This window comes from Pituophis catenifer, unplaced genomic scaffold (genome assembly GCF_029215685.1).
Source record: "Pituophis catenifer annectens isolate HBS135680 unplaced genomic scaffold, rPitCat1.0.hap2 SCAF_7, whole genome shotgun sequence".
Lineage (NCBI taxonomy): Eukaryota > Metazoa > Chordata > Lepidosauria > Squamata > Colubridae > Pituophis > Pituophis catenifer.
In genome coordinates, this window is record NW_027256887.1 from 2,990,155 (window position 1) to 3,012,214 (window position 22,060).

General features: G+C 41.7%; 1 protein-coding gene across 2 annotated transcripts in view; it reads left to right on the top strand.

Annotated features, from left to right (window-relative positions):
* CACNA2D1 (calcium voltage-gated channel auxiliary subunit alpha2delta 1) overlaps positions 1-19,156 on the top strand; it is a 125,340-nt gene extending 106,184 nt beyond the window's left edge. The window contains exon 33 of one of the 2 annotated variants that reach the window (XM_070947419.1): positions 18,970-19,156. In XM_070947419.1, coding sequence (XP_070803520.1) covers positions 18,970-19,032 — 63 coding nt within the window. In that variant the 3' untranslated portion in view covers positions 19,033-19,156. The remainder of the gene's footprint in view (positions 1-18,969) is intronic. The other variant, XM_070947418.1, reaches the window with a different exon arrangement.
* Positions 19,157-22,060: the final 2,904 nt, after the last annotated feature.

Sequence of the window (22,060 nt, forward strand, 5' to 3'; positions counted from 1 at the left end):
CGTTAGAGTATTGTAAACAGAAGGGTGGGGTTTGACAAGTGGACACTTGTGCTTCATGGTAACCCTAATTAACTAATAGTTTGTTCATCAACCTTTGGACCTATTCTAGAAAACTGGAGTTCACACCACAGAGAGATATTTTGGTTTGAGATCAAGCGATACCCTTTGGTCCAAATCCTATCTGGACTCGCAGTTGAGTTGCGACAAGTCTAATTGACCTTCCGAATACCAGAGTGGATGTTTCAATCATGATTTGGAGTGGTTTGTACTGGGGTGGGGGGGAAGTTAACCTATGACCCGGGCCCTCCCCCCCATTCTCTTCAGTGCTGCTGAATGGACAGATCAGTCTTTCTTCCCTTTCAACGCTACTTTTTTTGTGAATTTAAAAAGGCTGAAATGAGGCATAAAGCGAATTGTTTTGTAAAAATTTGTATAATACTGTGATAAAAAAAAATAATAATTTATAATCTTAAAAAAAAAAACCTGTTGTGTTGGATTATTGTGGAATAAACTGTATATTCAGAATAAAAGTTTATCCTTTGAATCAATGGCTTGTCTGTGGATTGTGAAATCCCTTTGTCTTTTAAAAAAAGATAGCAATAGCGTTTAGACAAGGGGCCGGCAACCTTAAACACTCAGAGAGCCATTTGGACCCATTTCCCACAGAAAAGAAAACACCGGGAGCCACAAAACCCTTCCCGTGCCTGACTATTTCTTGAGCGACCACAAAACTAGCAGATGTAGTTGAATTAAACGTTCTGTTTTCTTCTGAAACTTTTCTTTTCTTGGATTTATCCATGGTTGGCCTACCGGGGGTTGAAAGGCTCAATAAATTGGCGGTTGTGACTCATATATTTTGAGCAACAGGGAGCCGCAGCAGAGGGGTGAAAGAGCCACATGTGGCTCCAGAGCCACAGATTGCTGACTTCTGGTTTAGACTTATGTACTGCCCCATAGTGTCCTACAGCACTCTCTAGTTTTTTTCCCAGATCTACTGAAATGAAAGGGGTTGCCCCACATTAAACAGGATACACTGTGTTGCTCAGAAGTGGGTTTCACATAATTTTACCACCTTTTCGCTGCGCGCCGAAAATGTGAGCGTGCGCACATGCTCACTTCACTCGTGTGCTCGCCTTCCACACATGTGTGCGCCTTCCGCACATCTGTGCAGCCTTCCACACATATGCTTTACTCACATGCACAGCTTGCACACACATGCACGTGGCTTAGAAAACGTGGCTAAATAGGATGGCATAGCGCTGGGGCGGGTGGACAGGCCCACCTTCATCCACGGGTCGCCACTACCGGTTCACCCAACTGGTGTTGTTGTCAATTACAATTATGTCAGAATAACAGAGTTGGAAGGGACTCTGGAGATCTTCTCATCCAACTTCTCATCTTCTCATCTAACTCATCCAACATCGTGGCAACCAGTTTTGGTTGCCCCGATGTAAAAAAAAGATGTTGAGACTCTAGAAAGAGTGCAGAGAAGAGCAACCAAGATGATTAGAGGATGACTGGAGGCTAAAACATATGAAGAACGGTTGCAGGAACAAGTTCAAGTTCTATCTGCCACTCACCTCAGTAGAAATGGGAATGCTGACGATTCCACAAAAGATATCTTTATTATTTCCAGAAGACCTTTTGAGTCATGCAAAATTGATACCTGGCTCCTATTCGCTTTTGCTGGATAGATTTTTTTTTTTTTTTTGAAACAACCCTTTTTAAGTGCATTACCAAATTGTAAAACCACGCTTCCCTGGAGCAATTGAACTTTTACAACAGCTTTCAAGATTCTTACACCTTCAGTTAAAAAAAAGGGGTGGGTGGGGAGAGGGGAGATAAGCCCTCGGCCCATGGAAATGATTGGGGTCCCAGTGTAAAATGAATTCTCTATCGCAATTGCACGCTCTTTAGCCAATGCCAACTGAGAATTCTCATTGAATTCATGTAAGCTTCAATTGCTCTCCATAAGACGCGTATTAACTTTGAATGCTCTACTCCCTCCTTATTTATTGTCAAGGCATGTTCCACCCAATTTTAGTTGACAATATTATTCAAGCAAAACCCTAGATAGATATTAAGTGGATGATCAAAGCCATAGCCAGTATATCTGGAAATCAATGACTAGGAGCATCTGGTTATGATAACAGAATAGAGTAGAGTAGAGTAGAGTAGAGTAGAGTAGAGTAGAGTAGAGTAGAGTAGAGTAGAACAGAACAGAACAGAACAGAACAGAACAGAACAGAACAGAACAGAACAGAACAGAATAGAACAATAGAGTTGGAAGGGACCTTGGAGGTCTTCTAGTCCAACCCCCTGCTTAGGCAGGAATCCCTTGAACCATTTCAGACAAATGGTTGTCCAATCTCTTCTTAAAAACTTCCAGTGTTGGAGCATTTACAGCTTCTGGAGGCAAGTTGTTCCATTGATTCATTGTTCTCACTGTCAGGAAATTTCTCCTTAGTCCTAAGTTGCTTCTCTCCTTCATTAATTTCCACCCGTTGCTTTTTGTCCTGCCCTCAGGTGCATTGGAGAATAGCTTGACTCTCTCTTCTTTGTGGCAGCCCCTGAGATATTGGAAGACTGCTATCATGTCTCCCCTAGTCCTTCTTTTCATTAAACTACCTTCAAAAGTATCCACCTAAAAAGACTTTATTCAACTGTGCTAAAGTATTGTCCATCTGGGTGTTTTTCTGAACTACATTTTCATCGAAGGGTTCAAGTACTATCTGGTGTCCACCTTGGTAGACATGGGATCAGAAATGCTGACGATTCCACAAAAGGTATCTTTATTATTTCCAGAAGACATTTGAATTCCAGCAACCGTCCTTTAAATGTTTCTAGCCTCCAGCCCCCTAATCATCTTTGTTGCTCGTCTCTGCACTCTATAGCTCTGAGAAGAGACGCAATCTTCAAGAATCTAGACAGATGTCTACTGAAAATTCAGGGTGGGCTCCTTTTTTTTTCTTTTAAGGTTATTTTCCAGACAGCCAAACCTCACCGACCAAACTCATGCACATCGTCAAGGCCACATATATTTAATATAGGATCTATGGTGGAGGCTAAAACATCTGCAGGAGGGGGTAAAAAAATACCCAAATTAGCAGCATGGTTTCTTTTTTTTCCCAGTTGACTTCCTCAGTGTTTTGTCTTGTGGTTTTCCATTTCAAGATTAATATTTCTGAGTTGATTGATCTGGAGCGTTCGCATCGTGGGCACCCAACCGAAAGAAGGAAACGTATTGATTTAAAACACAGGAGACAATTTCCGAAACGCTCTTCGGGTTCCTAAAACATCTTTCTAATCCAGAACAGCAGGCGTGCTATTCTCAGCCAGTTTTCTGATCTCTTGCCTTGTCTGGTGCTATAGTTTTGACATATCTTGACGTCTTTGCTTTGACAAATAGCCTTTTGTACATCCTATGCTATGAAGTACAGATGTGCTGTGGATAAGGAGCTCCGAATAAGAGCATTGGACTATCTTCCTGGGACATCCCTCTGTGTAGCATTTGTAATAGTTTACAACTGATTTATCTATACAGGTAGTCCTCAACTTACAACGGTTTGTTTAGTGACCATTCAAAGTCCCATTCCCCACCATTCAGTCAGAGCTGAGGAAGCTTCTCGGAGGAGAAGCGAAACATCTTCAGAGAAAAACCAAGAAAGTTCAGTTAAAAAAAGCATCTTTGGGACAACGATGACCTGGATGAGTGAGAATCTCCATAGACATTTAAAGTTACAATCTAGTTTAAGGAAAAGAAGGATTAAGGGGTGACATGATAGTGTTCCAATATCTCAGGGGCTGCCACAAAGAAGAGGGAGTCAAGCTATTCTCCAAGGCACCTGAAGGCAGGACAAGAAGCAACGGGTGAAAACTCATCAAGGAGAGAAGCAACCTAGAACTAAGGAGAAATTTCTCAACAGTGAGGACAATTAATCAGTGGAATAACTTGTCTCCAGAAGTTGTCAATGCTCCAACACTGGAAGTTTTTAAGAAGATGTTGGTTAACCATTTGTCTGAAGTGGTGTAGGGTTTCCTGCCTAAGCAGGGGGTTGGACTAGAAGACCTCCAAGGTCCCTTCCAACTCTGTTATTCTATTCTAATTGGCACTAAAATATGTGACATAGGACCGTTTTTCACACTTACGACCATTGCAACATCCCCATGTGTTGTGTGATCAAAATTCAGATGCTTGGTGACGAGCTCATATTTATGACAGTCACAGTGTCCTGGGATCACATGATCACCTTTTTGTGACTTTCTGATAAGCAAAGTCAATGAGGAAGCCAGCCCAGAAAAGCTCTGAAGCAGTCATGATAATTTCAAGTTGGAGCAGTGAATGGAGTGGACTGTGGAAGTCTAGAAATGATATGGTAGCATCAGTGGTGAAATTCATTTTTTTTTACTACCGGTTCCGTGGGTGTGGCTTGGTGGGCGTGGCTTGATGGGTGTGGCAGGGGAAGGATGCTGCAAAATCCCCATTCCCTCCCCACTCCTGGGGAAAGGATATTGCAAAATCTCCATTCCCACCCCACTCTGGGGCCAGCCAGAGGTGGTATTTGCTGGTTCTCCGAACTGCTCAAAATTTCCGCTAACGGTTCTCCAGAACCTGTCAGAACCTGCTGGATTTCACCTTTGGGTAGCATGATCGCCTTAAGCAAAGAGCCGTTGTGGTATCAATCTGACGTTTATTAATATTTATTATTTGGGCTGCCAAGGAGGAAGGATTTTCTGCCTCAGCTATCAAAATAATTTCCTTGAGCCTTTGCTCTGTGTAGTTCCTTGATTTATATCCTCCTAGGCCAGCAATAGATCTTGAGCCCGTCCGCTAAATAGTTCCAAAAAGCTTGGCCTCCAGTAGACCACGGAGACATGTCTTCTGATGTGGAGACATTCTACTCTAGAGAGAAAATCCATATGGTGGACTTTCAATTCTGTGCTCCGGCTACAAGAAGCCAAATAAACTCCTGCATTGTTCTCAGGGGGAAAAAAAACCCCGTTACTCAGCCTGTCAAACCACAGGAAGAGAAATATATTTTGCATTGGCCCTTACCTGAAATCTCACTGCCAATCAGCACCAGCCATCTAATGTTCTGATTTATCATCTCTTCCAAGGTGGGGACAGCATCGATCCTATGCAAAAGCCCTTCACAATATTTTCTCCAAAGTCCACAAAATCCATTAAATCCACCCACTAAATCTAAATCCACAAAGAGATGGGTTTCAGCAGGTTCTGACCAGTTCTGGAGAACCTGTAGTGGAAATTTTGAGTAGTTCGGAGAACCGGTAGTAAAAATTCTGACTGGCCCCGCCCCCATCTATTCTCTGCCTCCCGAGTCCCAGCTGATCGGGAGGAAATGGGGATTTTGCAGTAACCTGCCATGCCCACCAAGCCACGCCCACCAAGCCACGCCCATAGAACAGCTAGTAAAAAATTTTTGAATCCCACCACTGCACAAAGTCCATTAAATTTGAATATCTTACCCACACACATTGGAGCATTAAAAAGTAATCTACATAAAGCAAAAGTGAACAGAAATCTGTACATCTAAACACGCGGTTACAAATATCACTGTGATTTGAAAATGCGGATGTGCTTCTGACTAGATACCTAAATTCTAATTATATACACCATATATTATCAGAGCCTCTTTGTGAGGGAGACAGACAGCTCCAAAATGTGACAAATAAAAATAAATAAATATGAAGAATATATTTCATCCATTGATGAAGCAATCAAGGCAAACAGCAAAAAGTGTTACTCTACCAAGTTGAAAAGTCAGTGTAACTTCAAATCTATAATCTTAGGGACGTATGATAGTGTGTGTGTGTGTGTGTGTGTGTGTGTGTGTGTGTATGTTTATACAGTGTAGATACTATAGATAGATAAATAAATAGATAGATAGATAGATAGATAGATAGATAGACAGACAGACAGACAGACAGACAGACAGACAGACAGACAGACAGACAGACAGACAGATGAGAGAGAGAGAGATAGGGATAGATAGATATATAGGTAGATAGATAGATAGATAGATAGATAGATAGATAGATAGACAGACAGACAGACAGACAGACAGACAGACAGACAGACAGACAGACAGACAGAGGATAGATGGATAGATGATAGATAGATTGTAGATAGGTGATAGGTGATAGATAGATGATAGACAGATGATAGATAGATAGATAGATAGATAGATAGATAGATAGATAGATAGACAGATGATGGAAGATAGATAGATAGATAGATAGATAGATAGATAGATAGATAGATAGATAGACAGACAGATGATAGAAGATAGATAGATAGATGATAGATAGATAGATAGATAGATAGATAGATGATAGAAGATAGATGATAGATAGATAGACAGATGAGAGAGAGAGAGAGATGATAGAAGATAGATAGATGACAGATAGATAGATAGATGATAGATAGATAGATAGATAGACAGATGAGAGAGAGAGAGAGAGAGAGAGAGAGAGAGAGAGAGGTATAGATAGATGATAGACAGATGATAGATCGATAGATGATAGATAGATATTCACTTCCTAATTATTTATTTTATTTTATTTATTGGTTCGATTTATATGCCGCCCTTCTCCGGAGACTCAGGGCGGCTTATAATGCGTTAAGCAATTATAAACTGCCTATCAGTGCAATGGAGATAGTCAATGTCATTGAAAGCCTGACCAATTTATTTCAAACAGTCAAGCTCTCCTCTTCGTACACCGAAGCTGTAAAAAAAAATACGGGTAACAGAAATCCAAAAAATAAATAAGTCCATTTAAATCACATTTTATTTCAATTAAATATGTTATTCGTTTTGTCCCGGAGGTTGCCTTCAAGACAGTGTTGACTTCCGGTGATTTCCTAAATTTTTCCTATCTACAGCTTTCCATCCCGTTTTTTTTTTTAAAAAAAAAATATACCCCCCATAGTTGCAACATTGGAGATCACAGGAGGCCTTACCATTTGTCTTTCATCTGTATTTTACATCTGTGTTTTGCGACCTGGATAACTTCCAGGAGATTTTAACTCTGAGAATTCTCAAGCAATGACAGAGGAACTTGGCTGGGGGCAATTGAGGGTTGAAGCCCACAAATTTGAAAGCTGCCAAGATTGCAAACCTACTCTACCTTCCACCCTGCACTGCATTATTTTACAAGTATATATAATTCACTTAGTATTTTTCAGTGTCAGCCTTGAGAGCGACTGAGCTCACGATAATTCTTAAGCCATAACATTTTAACTTGCAGCAGTAAAAAGCACAGGCCAATTCTTCTCTTTTTCCCACATTAAATCAATCGGTCAATTAGTGAGAACTCGTGTTTCTTGTCGCAGCAGATGGAAAAACCAGAAATTAAAATGCCATCTGAAAAATTAAGATGTTTCAAGATTGATCTGGTATTTTCTAGTTAAATCAGATCTTGACAAAAGCATGAGTAACAACCACCTCTTGAAAAAAGAAGAAAAAAAAAAGAATGAAATATTGAAACTATTTCCAAAGGGACTAGTTACTAATTTTGTCTCCCATTAATATTGTAGGAAAGGAAAACATTTGACTCAATTTTTAGCCAAAGCCAAGTCACCAATTCATAAAGACCAGGGATCAAGTTAGAAATACATCTCTAGCTTTAGGGAATCGAGAGATCTTGGCTTGGGATCAACGACAAAAGTCAGAAAGCAAATTAAAATATGATATTAAAAATAGTACATTGAAATATTGTATGGAATGCAAACATTGGCAATCACACCGTATATAGTGAGGCGAACAGACCTTGGTCGAATTCAACCACTTAAGAGAAGGAAAAGAAGGAGTAACAGGGATACACGTGGCCTTAAAAAAATTATTTTAAATACAATTTTGATCCCCTTATTTTGATCAATATAGCATTAAAAATTTGATTTTTTTAAAAAAAATAGCTTTATTTTACTTGGGATCTCAGAATAAACTGGAGATCATTGGAAATGGGAGGCCTTTGCAGTGTGCAATGCATCACAGTGAATCTGTGCATTGTCAACTCGCAAAGCATCCCTGGCCTGCTCTCGAGTTGCCATAGGCAAGGGGGATGGGAAACCAAAGAAAACCACACGGCAGCCAAAGACAGATGCACATTCCAGACTTATCTCTCTCAAGGCTGTCTCCCAGGGTTACCCACAGCGGTCTGAGGGGCGTGATCTCTACACCCCACGAAATTGCTTTGGTGGGCAAATGTGATTGATGACACACCCTGGGGGGAGGGGGGAAACAGGGTCATGATTGGGGGGTAAATTATGTAGGGTCAGAGCTGGCTTCGCTTGGGAATGTGCGGACATGAAGCTCCTAATAAATAATTGGATTTCTTTTCAAGCTTGGCTCGAGGCTCATGATTTAATTAGAGCATCCATCGGAAACCTGACATGCATTTGTGAAACAAGTCCTTCCTAAGGCTATTTCAAATAGTCTCGTAAAAAAATAATATCGAGCCAGCCGAGTGTTGCAGCTGCCAAAAAAGCCAATGCAGTCCTAGGTTGCATCAATCAAGGGATAGAATCAAGATCACGTGAAGTGTTAATACCACTTTATAAGGCCTTGGTAAGGCCACACTTGGAATATGGCATCCAGTTTTGGTCGCCATATTATAAAAAAGATATTGAGACTCTGGAAAGAGTTCAGAGAAGAGCAACAAAGAGGATTTGAGGACTGGAGGCTAAAACATATAAAGAATGCTTGCTGGAATTGGGTATGTCTAGTCTAGGAGTTAGCAATCCATGGCTCTGGAGCCGCATATGGCTCTTTCATCCCTCTGCTGTGGCTCCCTGTTGCTCAAAATATGAGTCACAACCGCCAATTTATTGAGCTTTTCAACCCCCAGTAGGCCAATCATGGATAAATCCAAGAAAAGAAAAGAAAACATTTAGCAATGTTTGCTAAATGCAATACCCTGTATTTTGCTCTGGGAAGTCTGGCGGGGGGAGGGAGAGGGGAATAGTTGAGGGAAGGGGGGGAATTTGTTTGTAAAACATTTTAAAACTTTTCAATAAAAAAAATATTCAAAAAGAAAAGAAAAAAGAAAAAAAGAAAAAAAAAGAAAAGAAAAGAAAAAAAAAAGAAAAAAATATGAGTCACAACCGCCAATGTGCGGTACCTGCCGGCACGCCATTTATTGAACTTTTCGACCCCCAATAGGCCAATCATTTCATTTCATTTCATTCATTTATTGGATTTGTATACCGCCCTACTCCCAAAGGACTCAGGGCGGTGAACAGCCACAGAATAAAACACATAAATACAAAATTTAAAAACAGAATAAAACTGAATTAAACAATTTGGCCAAGACAAAATTTAAAACACCCAATAATTTAAAAACAAATTAAAATTTACATTTTAAAGGGATAAATCATGGATAAATCCAAGAAAACAAGAGCCTTGATAGTACAGTGGTTACGCACCCTGTTATTAACACAGCTGCCTGCAATTTACTGCTGGTTCGAATCTCTCCAAGGCTCAAGGTTGACTCAGCCTTCCATCCTTTCTAAGGTAGGTGAAATGAGGACCCAGTTTGTGGGGGCAATAAACTGACTTTGTATAAATATACAAAAGTATGAAGGCTATTGCTTAACGCATTGTAAGCTGCCCTGAGTCTCCGGAGAAGGGCGGCATATAAATCAAATAATAAAAAAAAAAGTTTCAAGAAGAAAACAGAATGTTTAATTCAACTACATTTGCTAGTTTTGTGGCCGCTCAGGAAATAGTCAGGCACAGGAAGGGTTTTGTGGCTCCTGGTGTTTTCTTTTCTGTGGGAAACGGGTCCAAATGGCTCTTTGAGTGTTTAAGGTTGCCGACCCCAGGTCTAGTCCAATGAAAAGAAGGTGTAGAGGGTGAAATGATAGCTGTCCTCCAATATTTGAGGGGACGCCACAAAGAAGAGGAGGTCAACCTATTCTCCAAAGCACCTGAAGGCAGGACAAGAAGAAATGGAAGAAAACTAATCAAGGAGAGAACCAACCTAGAACTAAGGAAAAATTTCCCAATAGTGAGAACAATTAATAGGAGGAATGGCTTACCTCCAGAAGTCATGGGTGCTCCAATACTGGAGGTTTTTAAAGAAGAGATTGGACAAACATTTGGCCTAGGGTTTTCTGCCTGAGCAAGAGATTGGACTAGAAGATCTCCAAGCTTGCTTCCAACTCTGCTATTTCATTCAAACAGAAAGACAATTTCCAGTGCTTTGCTGGATTTGTTCAATCTTAAATCATTCCCCCAAAGTGTTGTCCTTTTAAGACCAATTCTGACAGCTGTTGCTTTTTTTTAAAGAGTGTCTTAATAACATCATTCAGTTATCAGACTGACATTTGTCAAAGAGGGGGTCGACAGTTGACGGTGAGGGTCTCGAAGTTAGACAATGATGGAGTGGTTGCAATTTTAGTCAAATAAACACTCAAGGGTTGAGAAAGGACTTTCCAGAAGGAGCATGTTAGGGGGCAATTAACCCATTCCCTCTAGCTTTTTTGTCCCCTCTCCCCCTCTGCTTTTGAGAGAATTTATTTTTACACCATGTATTGTTTTAAGAATAATCCCCTCCCCCCCACTTTTCTGCATCAAACAAGGTCTCGCCAAGAGATTTGCGCTGGTGGCTCCTATATGAATGTTTTCAATGGTTTGGAGGAAATTGTTCAAACTTAACATGGTTCTTCTGTTAATCTATCTATCTATCTATCTATCTATCTATCTATCTATCTATCTATCTATCTATCATCTATCTATCTATCTATCTATCTATCATCTATCTATCTATCTATCTATCTATCTATCTATCTATCTATCTATCTATCTATCTATCTATCTATCTATCATCTATCTATCTATGCCAAATACCATTCACTTCACGAAATCTCCAGAACGGTAAAACCTACAAACTTGAAATTTGCCACGTATGTTCCTCTTGCCTTCTAGGTGCTCACTAAGAAAGGATTTTTTGAAATGACCATCAGATCATTAGTATTTCATATACAGTATTATATTCACATGCTCTGATGCTAAGGAGTTAGATGTTCTACTCCCCCTCCCCACCTGAAAAGAACTCTGTTCCAACTGCCAGTTGCCTTATATTAACACGCTCTGATGTTAAGGAGTTAGATGTTCTTCTCCCCCTCCCCACCTGAAAAGAACTCTGTTCCAACTGCCAGTTGCCTTATATTAACACGCTCTGATGCTACTCCTTCACTAAACTGGGTGTGGGTGTGGCCAGCGTGTGACTCATCAGGCCTGCGGGCTGGGACATTCTACTCCCCCTCCCCCTCTCTTCCAGCTGCCAGGTGCCTTATATTAACACGCTCTGATGCTACGGAGTTACACCTTCTACATTAAGTTTCAGGCTTTAAGTGCCAATTTAGCACACCCAATCACATAGATTCGTAGCGAAGCACAGGCGTCCAGCTAGTCTTTTATAAGGAGCCATATAGATCTCCAAGGACTTACAGGGTCACTCTTACCATCACAGTGGTGATAAATTATGAAGGCATTGTATGGACCCAGCAATGGCCGGGCAATTCTCGAAACTCCTAAGAGAGGGGAAAAAATGTTCTCCTTCTACATTGGTAGATGTCAACTCTACACTAAGATAACAACCTTAAGGGTAAGTTGAAAGTGAATTTGATCTTGCATCCTATTTCCTGGCACCACCAGGAACTCCAAGTTTGAAGATGAAATAGTGGGCACCTATCCAGGTGCTTTAAAAGCCAATTTTGGCCTCTTTCTTAGAGGGAAGGATCAGATCAGGAATCCAAAACCATTTAAGACAAGTCTAGAAATGGCAATATTCTCAGGCTCACTGAAGCCAAAGGATAAGATTCAGAAGTAGGTTTCACATATTCGTACACCGGTTCGCCGCGTGTGCATACACTCGCTTCTCACACACGTGTGCCTTCTGTGCATGCGCCCTTCTGCGCATGCCTTCCTGCATGAGTGCTACCTTCCGTGCATGCGCCCGTTCTCGAAAACTTGACTAAATAGGACAACATTACACCAGGGCCGGTGGGCAGCCCACCTGGGAGTCACTGCTACCGGCTTGTCCGAACCAGTCTGAACCGGCTGAATACCACCTCTGATAAGGCTGTGATAGAGGAGGATGTTTGTAGCAACCTCTACGTACCATACAAAAGAGACAATCAGTAAACTAAATGGGGGAACAAAATGACCAACAGACCAGGGGTGAAATCCAGCAGGTTCTGACAGGTTCTGGAGAACCGGTAGCAGAAATTTTGAGCAGTTTGGAGAACCGGCAAATACCACCTCTGGCTGGCCCCAGAGTAGGGTGGGAATGGAGATTTTGCAATATCCTTCCCCCTGGAGTGGGGAGGGAATGGGGATTTTGCAGTATCCTTCCCCTGGAGTGGGGTGGGAATGGAGATTTTGCAGTATCCTTCCCCTGCCACACCCACCAAGCCACACCATGCCCACCAAGCCACGCCCACAGAACCGGTAGTAAAATAAAATTGGATTTCACCACTGCAACAGACCTCCTCCCCTGTCCTATTTTACAACCTTTCTTGCCACAAGTTGTTAAGTTAGTACTACAGTTGTTAAGTGAGTCTGGCTTCCTCCCTGACTTGTCAGAAGATTGTAGAAGGGGATCACGTGATTCCCCAGGACACTGCGACTGTCACAAATATGAGTCGGTGGCCAAGCATCTGAATTTTCATCAGACGATCATGGGGATTCTACAACGGTCATAAGTCTGAAAAAAAGGACATAAGTCACTTTTTTCAGTGCTGTTGTAACTTTGATCGGCCACTAAATAATAATAATAATAATAATAATAATAATAATAATAATAATAATAATAATAATAACAACAACAACAACAACAACAACAACAACAACAACAACAACAACACCTGACATAACAATAGTTGAAAAGAAAAAAGTATGGTTCATTGACATTGCAATACCTGGTGATGCATGGATTGAAGATAAGCAGCAAGAAAAAATCACAAAGTACCAGGACTTGCAAATTGAAGTTGAGCAACTCTGCAAAAAAAAATCATGTGTTGTCCCAATTGTAATTGGAGCCCTTGGAGCAATACCCAAAGGGCTACCCCGCTATTTAGAAATTCTAAATTTGCCGGACTTGAACATTTTGACTCTACAAAAAACCACCTTACTCGGAACAGCTTACATCCTCCGACAATACCTTAACAGTTCCTAGGTCCTTGGTTAGGACTCGAGCTGCTGAGCTATTAACCAGCCTCAAAGGCTGTGAATCTCACTAAAGATTAACCAATAAATAATAATAATAATAATAATAATAATAATAATAATAATAATAATAACAACAACAACAACAACAACAACAACAACAACAACACCTGACATAACAATAGTTGAAAAGAAAAAAGTATGGTTCATTGACATTGCAATACCTGGTGATGCACGGATTGAAGATAAGCAGCAAGAAAAAATCACAAAGTACCGGGACTTACAAATTGAAGTTGAGCGACTGTGGAAAAAGAAATTGTGTGTTGTCCCGATTGTAATTGGAGCCCTCGGAGCAATACCCAAAGGGCTACCCTGCTATTTAGAAATTCTAAATTTGCCGGACTTGAACATTTTGACTCTACAAAAAACCACCTTACTCGGAACAGCTTACATCCTCCGACGATACCTTAACAGTTCCTAGGTCCTTGGTTAGGACTCGAGCTGCTGAGCTATTAACCAGCCTCAAAGGCTGTGAATCTCACTAAAGATTAACCAATAATAATAATAATAACTTTATTGTCATTGTACATGTATACCCAGTATACCCATACAACAAAATTCACTTCACACCCAAAGACCAGGTCCAACACACATAACAATCCCCAACAACCCCCCCACCCACCACAAATTCCCCACCCCTAAACCACCCAACCATCCACACAACAAACCAAGTATTGCTGTCCAACATAAATGAACTGTTGTCAGTCAAGGGCTACCTATATTCTTGAAGGAGAGGACAATAAGAGAGAAAGCTTGCCTCCATGGGCCCACCAGATGGCATTGCTGCGTTGACCTGATCCAGAGCATGTCCCATCGTACATCATACAATGTCCTACTGGTCAATGACTACTTCAGCTTCAACTGCAACAATGCAAGAGCACACAATAGATACAAACTTAAGGTAAACCACTCCAAACTCGATTGCAGAAAATATGACTTCAGCAACAGAGTGGTTTATTCCTGGAATGCACTACCTGACTCTGTAGCTTCTTCCCTAAACTCCCTAAACTTCAACCTAAAACTGTCTACTGTTGACCTCACCCCATTCCTAAGAGGTCCGTAAGGGGCGTGCATAAGCGCACCAGCGTGCCTTCCGTCCCTCTCCTAATGTCCCCCTTTATTTGTCCTCGTTTTATGTATTCAATTCATGCCTATACTTATATATATTATCTAATACGTACTTGACAAATAAATAAATAAATAAAATTAAATGGAATGTTATCCACAAGATATAGTTTTAAAAGAAGAGCCTTGGTAGTACAGTGGTCTAAAGCACCCTGTTATTAAGACCAGCTGCCTGCAATTACTGCAGGTTCGAATCTCGCCAAGGCTCAAGGTTGACTCAGCCTTCCATCCTTTCTAAGGTAGGTAAATTGAGGACCCAGATTGTGGGGGCAATAAACTGACTTTGTATAAAATATACAAAAGTATGAAGGCTATTGCTTAGCGCATTGTAAGCCGCCCTGAGTCTCCGGAGAAGGGCGGCATATAAATCAAATTAAAAAAAAAAGCAGAGATATTGTCTGTAATCATGGGGATCAAAGTTTCAAACTGCACCCCAAAATTGCCCAGAAAGATAGTAGCCATCTTTCTTACCACTGTTTACAGTTAAGTTGCATTAACAGAGAGATACAATCAAGATCAAGGGAGGTACTAATACCATTCTATAAAGCCTTTGTAAGACCACACCTAGAGTACAGCATCCAGTTTTGGTCACCACACTATAAAAAAGATGTGGAGACTCTAGAAAGAATGCAGAGAAGAGCAACCAAGATGATGAGGGGATGGTTGGAGGCTCAAACATACGATGAACGGTTGCAGGAACTGGGCACGGCTAGTCTAGTGAAGAGAAGGACCAGGGGAGACATGATAGCAGTCTTCTAATATTTGAGGGGCTGCCACAGAGAGGAGGAAGGGGGTCAAGCTATTTTCCAAAGAACCCGAAGGCAAGGAATAATGGATGTTAACTGAACTAGGAGAGATTCAACCTCGAAATAAGGAGAAATTTTCCAACAGGGAGAACAATCAACCAATGGAACAGAAGTTGCCTTCGGAAGTTGTGGGAGCTTCATCCCTGGAGGTTTTCAAGAAGATACTGGATTGCCATCTGTCAGAAAGGGTATAGGGTCTTCCTGCTTGGGCGGGGGGTTGGACTAGATGACCTACAAGGTCCCTTCCATCTCTGTTAATCTGTAATTCTTGCTGTATGAAATTTACTTTTCAGCCTGACTCAGAATTATATGGGAATTCCAAGAACCCCTTGATTCTCAGACAGATTCTCCTGCTACATGCTAAGTATCACAGTCCTTGGTTACTCTTCAGGTTACCCCTGCTCAATGTCTTACGTTACGAGTAGCTTACTATTTGGCAACCCACCCTTCCAATCAGAGTTGAACTGGGTCTGGTTGCAAAAAACAAACAAACAAGCCAGTATTTCCCACCTCCAGAAGCTTTCTCCTGTAAATGATTACAAGGGAAGAACCAGAAGTTCACAGATGACTTGACTCCAGGAAGAGTTCGGATATAGAGAATTCACCATTCAAATGATATTACTGACTTTCTGAGGTCAGGAGGCAGCTGAGAGCACAAAGCTGTTCACAACTGAATGTACTATCACCTCTCGAGTTGTACACACTTCTATTGAACTGACGTCAGCCATCCTAGATAACTACAAATAATGATCTTCTCCGAGTTCCTTCAATTCTTTTCCTTACAGGAGTTGAAACCGGGGACGACACTCAAGTCATGTGTCTTATCCAACAAGACACACACAGACACATCCCCTTCGCCACAACTTCCAAGTATCAAGTGATTTTGAGAGTCCTAATCAGTGGTGGGTTTCAAATTTTTTTACTACCGGTTCTGGGGACGTGGCTTGGTGGGCGTGGCATGGCTTGGTGGGCATGGCAGAGGAAGGATACTGTAAAATCTCCATTCCCACCCCACTCCAGGGGAAGGATAATGTAAAAGCTCCATTCCCACCCCACTCCGGGGGAAGGATACCGCAAAATCTCCATTCCCTCCCCACTCCAGGGGAAGGATATTGCAAAATCTCCATTCCCTCCCCACTCCAGGAGAAGGATATTGCAAAATCTCCATTCCCACCCCACTCCGGGGGAAGGATACCACAAAATCTCCATTCCCTCCCCACTCCAGGGGAAGGATATTGCAAAATCTCCATTCCCACCCTACTCTGGGGCCAGCCAAAGGTGGTATTTGCTGGTTCTCCGAACTGCTCAAAATTTCCGCTACCGGTTCTCCAGAACCCGTCAGAACCTTCTGGATTTCACCCTTGGTCTGTTTTGTTATTGCAAAATCCCCATTTCCTCCCGATCAGTTGGGGGTGGGGCCAGTCAGAATTTTTACTACCGGTTCTCTGAACTACTCAAAATTTCCGCTACCGGTTCTCCAGAACTGGTCAGAACCTGCTGAAACCCACCTCTGGTCCTAATGAAGACCTTGAATGAAGAACTGGGTATATCTAGTCTAGCGAAGAGAAGGACTAGGGGTGACATGATAGCCGTCTTCCAGTATTTGAGGGGTTGCCACAAGGAAGGGGGGGGGATTCTCAATCTATTCTCCAAAGCACCTGAAGGCAGGACCAGAAGCAATGGATGGAAACTAATCAAGGAGAGAATCAACCTGGAATTAAGGAGAAACTTCCTAACAGTGAGGACAATTAACCCGTGGAACAGCTTGCCACCAGAAGTTGTGGGTGCTCCAACAATGGAGGTTTTTAAGAAGAGATTGGACAACCGTTTGCCTGAAATGATATAGGGTTTCCTGCTTGAGTGAGGGGCTGGACTAGATGACCTCCAAGGTCCCTTGCAGCTCTGTTCTGATTGATTGACCTTAAATCTTAGGAAAGTGTTGTTTCTGGAGTTTTTTTTTTTAAAAAAATTGGCTTTATTCTGAAAGTATTTCATGGGTTGTGGTCTTGTGGTCCCATGCCATTTGCTAAAAAGAGAAAAAATAGTTATTAGAAACACGTTTAAAAATCCAGCACAGTAAACGGTTCAAGAGCAATGCTGTTAAATTCAGAGGGTTTTTTTTTTTTTTAAAGGAAATATCTTTAAATGGTTTAAACATTTCGCCTATGGACGTTCCATTTTTCTAAAGTCTACAGTGATGTTTCCTTGCACAGATGCATGCTCGAAAATAAACCAACGTATTGCAATCAAATGTAGTGCAATAAAGCGTTGAACCTAAACCTCTTATTAGTAATAATAATGGTATCAAATAGAGCAGTTAAAATTACAATCGTTGCAATACTTGGCACCTTTCTTTTGATTGTAAAGTTCAAGGAAAAAATACAGAATGACTCGCACCAAGTCATCCAACTGTCTTTTAAGCCTAAAAGGGGACCAGAACTCAGATTCTCCTGGTCTCTACACTCCTCAGTCCCTTTAAAATTAGAGGCTTTATTATCTTAACTCTCTTTTGAGTTTCTGGATAAATTGTAGGATTTAAGTCTAACAAATGTGGAAATAATTTGCATGCATAATGTGAAATAATCCTTCCTTCCTTTCCCTCCCTTTCTTCCTCTGCCTTTCTGTCTTCCTCCTTTTTTCCTTTTTTCCCTTTCTCCTATCCTCTCTCCTTCCTTCCCTCCCTCTTTCTTATTTTCTTATTTTTTCTTCCTTTCTTATTTTCTTCCTTTCTTATTTTCTTCCTTTCTCTTTCTGCCTTTCTGTCTTCCTCCTTTCTTCCTTCCTCTCTTCCTCTTTCCTCCCTTCCTTCATCCCTCTCTCTTTCTTTCTTGTTTTTCTTTCTTTTTTCTTTTTTCCTTTTCCCCTTTTTTCCCTTTCTCCCTTCCTCTCTCCCTTCCTTCCCTCTCTCTTTCCGTCCCTCTCTCTTTCCTTCCCTCCCTTCCTTCCCTCTCTCCTTCCTTGTCTTTTCTTCCTTGTGTCTCCTTCCCCTTCCTTCCTTCCTTCCTTCCTTCCTTCTTTCTTTCTTTCTTTCTTTCTTTCTTTCTTTCTTTCTTTCTTTCTTTCTTTCTTTCTTTCTTTCTTTCTTTTTTTCTTTCTTTCCCTTTCTGTCTTTCTGCATTTCTGTCTTCCTCCCTTTTTTCCTTCCCTCCTTCCTTCCTTCCTTCCTTCCTTCCCTCCTTCCTTCCTTTTTTCCTTCCTTCCTTCCTCCCTCCCCCTCCCTCCCTTTCTTCCTTTCCCTTTCGGTCTTCCTCCCTTTTTCTTTTTTTCCCTTTCTCCTATCCTCCCTCCCTCCCTCTTTCTTATTTTCTTTCTTCGTTTCTTATTTTCTTCCTTTCTTATTTTCTCATTTTCTTTCTTTCTCTTTCTGTCTTTCTGCCTTTCTGTCTTCCTCCTTTTTTCCTTTTTTCCTTCCTCTCTTTCTCTCTTCCTCCCTCCCTCCCTCCCTCTCTCTTTCTTTCTTGTCTTTCTTTTTTCTTTTTCCTTTTTTCCTTTTTTCCTTTTCCCCTTTCTCTTTCTCCCTTCCTCTCTCCCTTCATCCCTTCCTTCCTTCCTTCCTTCCTTCCTTCCTTCCTTCCTTCTTTCTTTCTTTCTTTCTTTCTTTCTTTCTTTCTTTCTTTCTTTCTTTCTTTCTTTCTTTCTTTTTCTTTCTTTCTTTCTTTCTTTCCCTTTCTGTCTTTCTGCATTTCTGTCTTCCTCCCTTTTTTCTTTTTTCCTTCCTTCCTTCCTTCCCTCCCTTCTTCCTTCCTTCCTTCCCTCCCTCCCTTTCTCTCTTTTTTTCATTCTAGCCCAATCTTCAGGTTTTTGTCATGATTTTTTTTTATTTTTTTTTATTTTATTTTTTAATTTGATTTATATGCCGCCCTTCTCCGGAGACTCAGGGCGGCTTACAATGCTTTAAACGATGGCCTGTAATTCTTTTTTTTTTTTTTTAAGAAAGAAAAAGAAATATTAAACTTCAGAATGGTGTCCTCATCTCTTGTTTTGGTTTAAGTATGTTGTGAAACGTCCCCACGGGACTCTGCCAAGGGGAAGGTGGCCCACCATGTGTGTTAGGAAAATATCTCCAGAAGAGGAACCAACAACCCCCTCTTTTAAGTTGCTAAATATGTTGGTGGTTGTGCTCTAACAATAAGGATCATTAGGAAGTGAAAGTGAACTTTAGGTCACTGGAATCATCTGAGGAACCAGATGGATGAAATGAGATCAAGGGACAAGAAAGTAGCTGATGCTAATTATGGGTTATTTATAGGGCAGTGACTAGGAAGGGAAGTCAGCATGGAAGATTCTCCAGACAATCAGCTCAACCAGCTTCTGTAGAAAATCTGAGAAAGAATGTGAAGTCCAAGAGATGTTTATGGAGAGTCTCCATCATCCAGGTCATGGTTGTCCCAAAGGTGCTTTCTCCAAAAGGCAGCTGGACTTTCTTGCAGGACTTTCTTGGGACATCATATATTGACCATCTGTGGACTTTCTTGTTTTTTTTTTTTTTTTGAAAACATTTTGCTTCTCATCCAAGAAGATTCTTCAATTCAGAACTCTAGACCCGAAGAAGCTTCTTGGATGGGAAGCAAAATGTTTTCAAAAGGATCACAATAACCAAAACTAAGAAAATCCTGTAGAGTCAATGGGGCATAAAGGTAAAGGTTCCCCTTGCACCTATGTGTTAAGTCGTTCCTGACTCTAGGGGGCAGTGCTCATCTCCGTTTCAAAGCCGAAGAGCCAGCGCTGTCCGAAGATGTCTCCGTGGTCATGTGGCCGGCATGACTCAACGCCAAAGGCGCACAGAACGCTGTTCCCTTCCCACCAAAGGTGGTCCCTATTTTTCTACTTGCATTTTTTACCTGCTTTCGAACTGCTAGGTTGGCAGAAGCTGGGACAAGGAACGGGAGCTCACCTCGTTACGCGGCACTAGGGATTCGAACTGCTGAACTGCCGACATTTTGATCGACAAGCTCAGCATCTTAGCCACTGAGCCACCGTGTCCCCGAACGGGACATAGAACTCCCCAAATATAGCTATGACAGAAAACACAACTAATTCAAGGTGAACAGATTTGCAGGATCCAATCTGAGTCTGTCACTGGGACCAAAGACTTCATTCTTCCAGGCTTTTGGGCTTATGCTGGAGCCCATCCTCATGGAACTTCTCTCTCTCTCTCTCTCCCTCCCTCCCTCCCTCCCTCCCTCCCTCCCTCCCTCCCTCTCTCTCTCTCTCTCTCTCTCTCTCTCTCTCTCTCTCTCCCCAGAAGCAGATTTGCTTGTAGCTTATGCAGCAATACTTGATAATGAATTGGCTCTTCAGAATCTGCAAGATAATGTGCCTTCGGAGATGTGTCTGAGATGTATTATGCAAAATGTGAGTCCACTTTCCATGTTTTCCCCTTATTTCCAAGGAGGAGGAGGAGGAGGAGGAGGAGGAGGGGGAGGAGAAGGAGAAGGAGAAGGAGAAGGAGAAGAAGAGGAGGAGGAGGAGGAGGAGGAGGAGGAGGAGGAGGAGGAGGAGGAGGAGGAGGAGGAGGAGGAGGAGGAGAAGAAGAAGAAGAAGAAGAAGAAGAAGAAGAAGAAGAAGAAGAAGAAGAAGAAGAAGAAGAAGAAGAAGAAGAAGAAGAAGAAGAAGAAGAAGAAGAAGACAAATCTTTGTGCAATCGGACTAAATTTAGCCAATCAAGAAACAAGAAGGTTCTACATTAGACTGCTTGGTCTTTAATTGTCAAATTAATAAATTAGGCCCAAAGAAAAAAGAATCCAGATACTGTGGAGACATTCTGAGAACATGGCATCTGTGCATGTAGGGTAAATGATTGTCCAAGCTTCACAAAACAGAGCCACAGCTTTCGAAATCTGCTTGAATTTCCCTTTCTACTTTGTAGACTTTTGCTAGCCTTTCAACTTTGCGAGGAAAGTCTAGCCATTTTAATCTGACAGATTATGTAATTTTATGTGGCCACATATCATGCTCTCTGATGGTTTTATAGCTCGAAGCATTAATCGCTTAGCTCTATCATAAATTAGAACGACAACGTAGAGGTTCTCATATTTTTTTGGAGGATTGTCCTCTTCTGGGCCATTCTGGATCCCTGATCCAGATGTTTCATCTTAGAATTCACCTCTAACTTGGGATGGGCAAGAAAACTATGAGAAGGGGACAAAATTATGTCTCTGCAGATGTCTAAATTAGATGACGACATGATGTGAGCTGCATTACGTCTGGGAATTTGGAAGTTTGGAACTTTCGATCTGTTCCTTCTATGTGTAACCTGAGGAGAACCAACCAACGATTTTTTCCAATAAAAAAGATACTTGATATGCACAGCTGTTTAATTTACTTCTAGGCCCATTTGTGACTTTCATTGGCTTCCTTGAAGAATTTCATTTTGCAGATGGTTGCTGGTTCTCTTCATCAAAGCTGAGAAGAAGGAGAAACAGGATTTGGTGTCACAAAGCTGTAGTGGCTCCGTTACCGGAGCCTGTGTCATCGGCAGGAGAGGACTCCGAGAGTGAAGGAGAGGAGTTGGCAAGGCCTCCCTCTCCAGGACCCTCCTCTCTGGCAATGCCTTCGGTGTCCGCCGAAGGGCAAGAGATAGGGCCGGGGCCAAGCACGTCCACACAGCCACAGGTGGACAGTGATGAGGGTAATGAGTCTTGGCTGGATCCACGCCAGTGTCGCAGAGATAAGTGCACGCAACAGAAGAAAAGGCGTGCCCGAGATTAGGCTGAGTCACTGGACCACATCCCACAGGGTATAAAAGGGAGCATGGTGGCCAGTCAAACCTTGTGACGAACAAAGCTGAAAGCTTCCACGCCATTCTGCATTGCCGGACTTTTTGCTATAGACTTTGCTGGATTATCTCTGGACTTGATTGACTCCGTAATTATT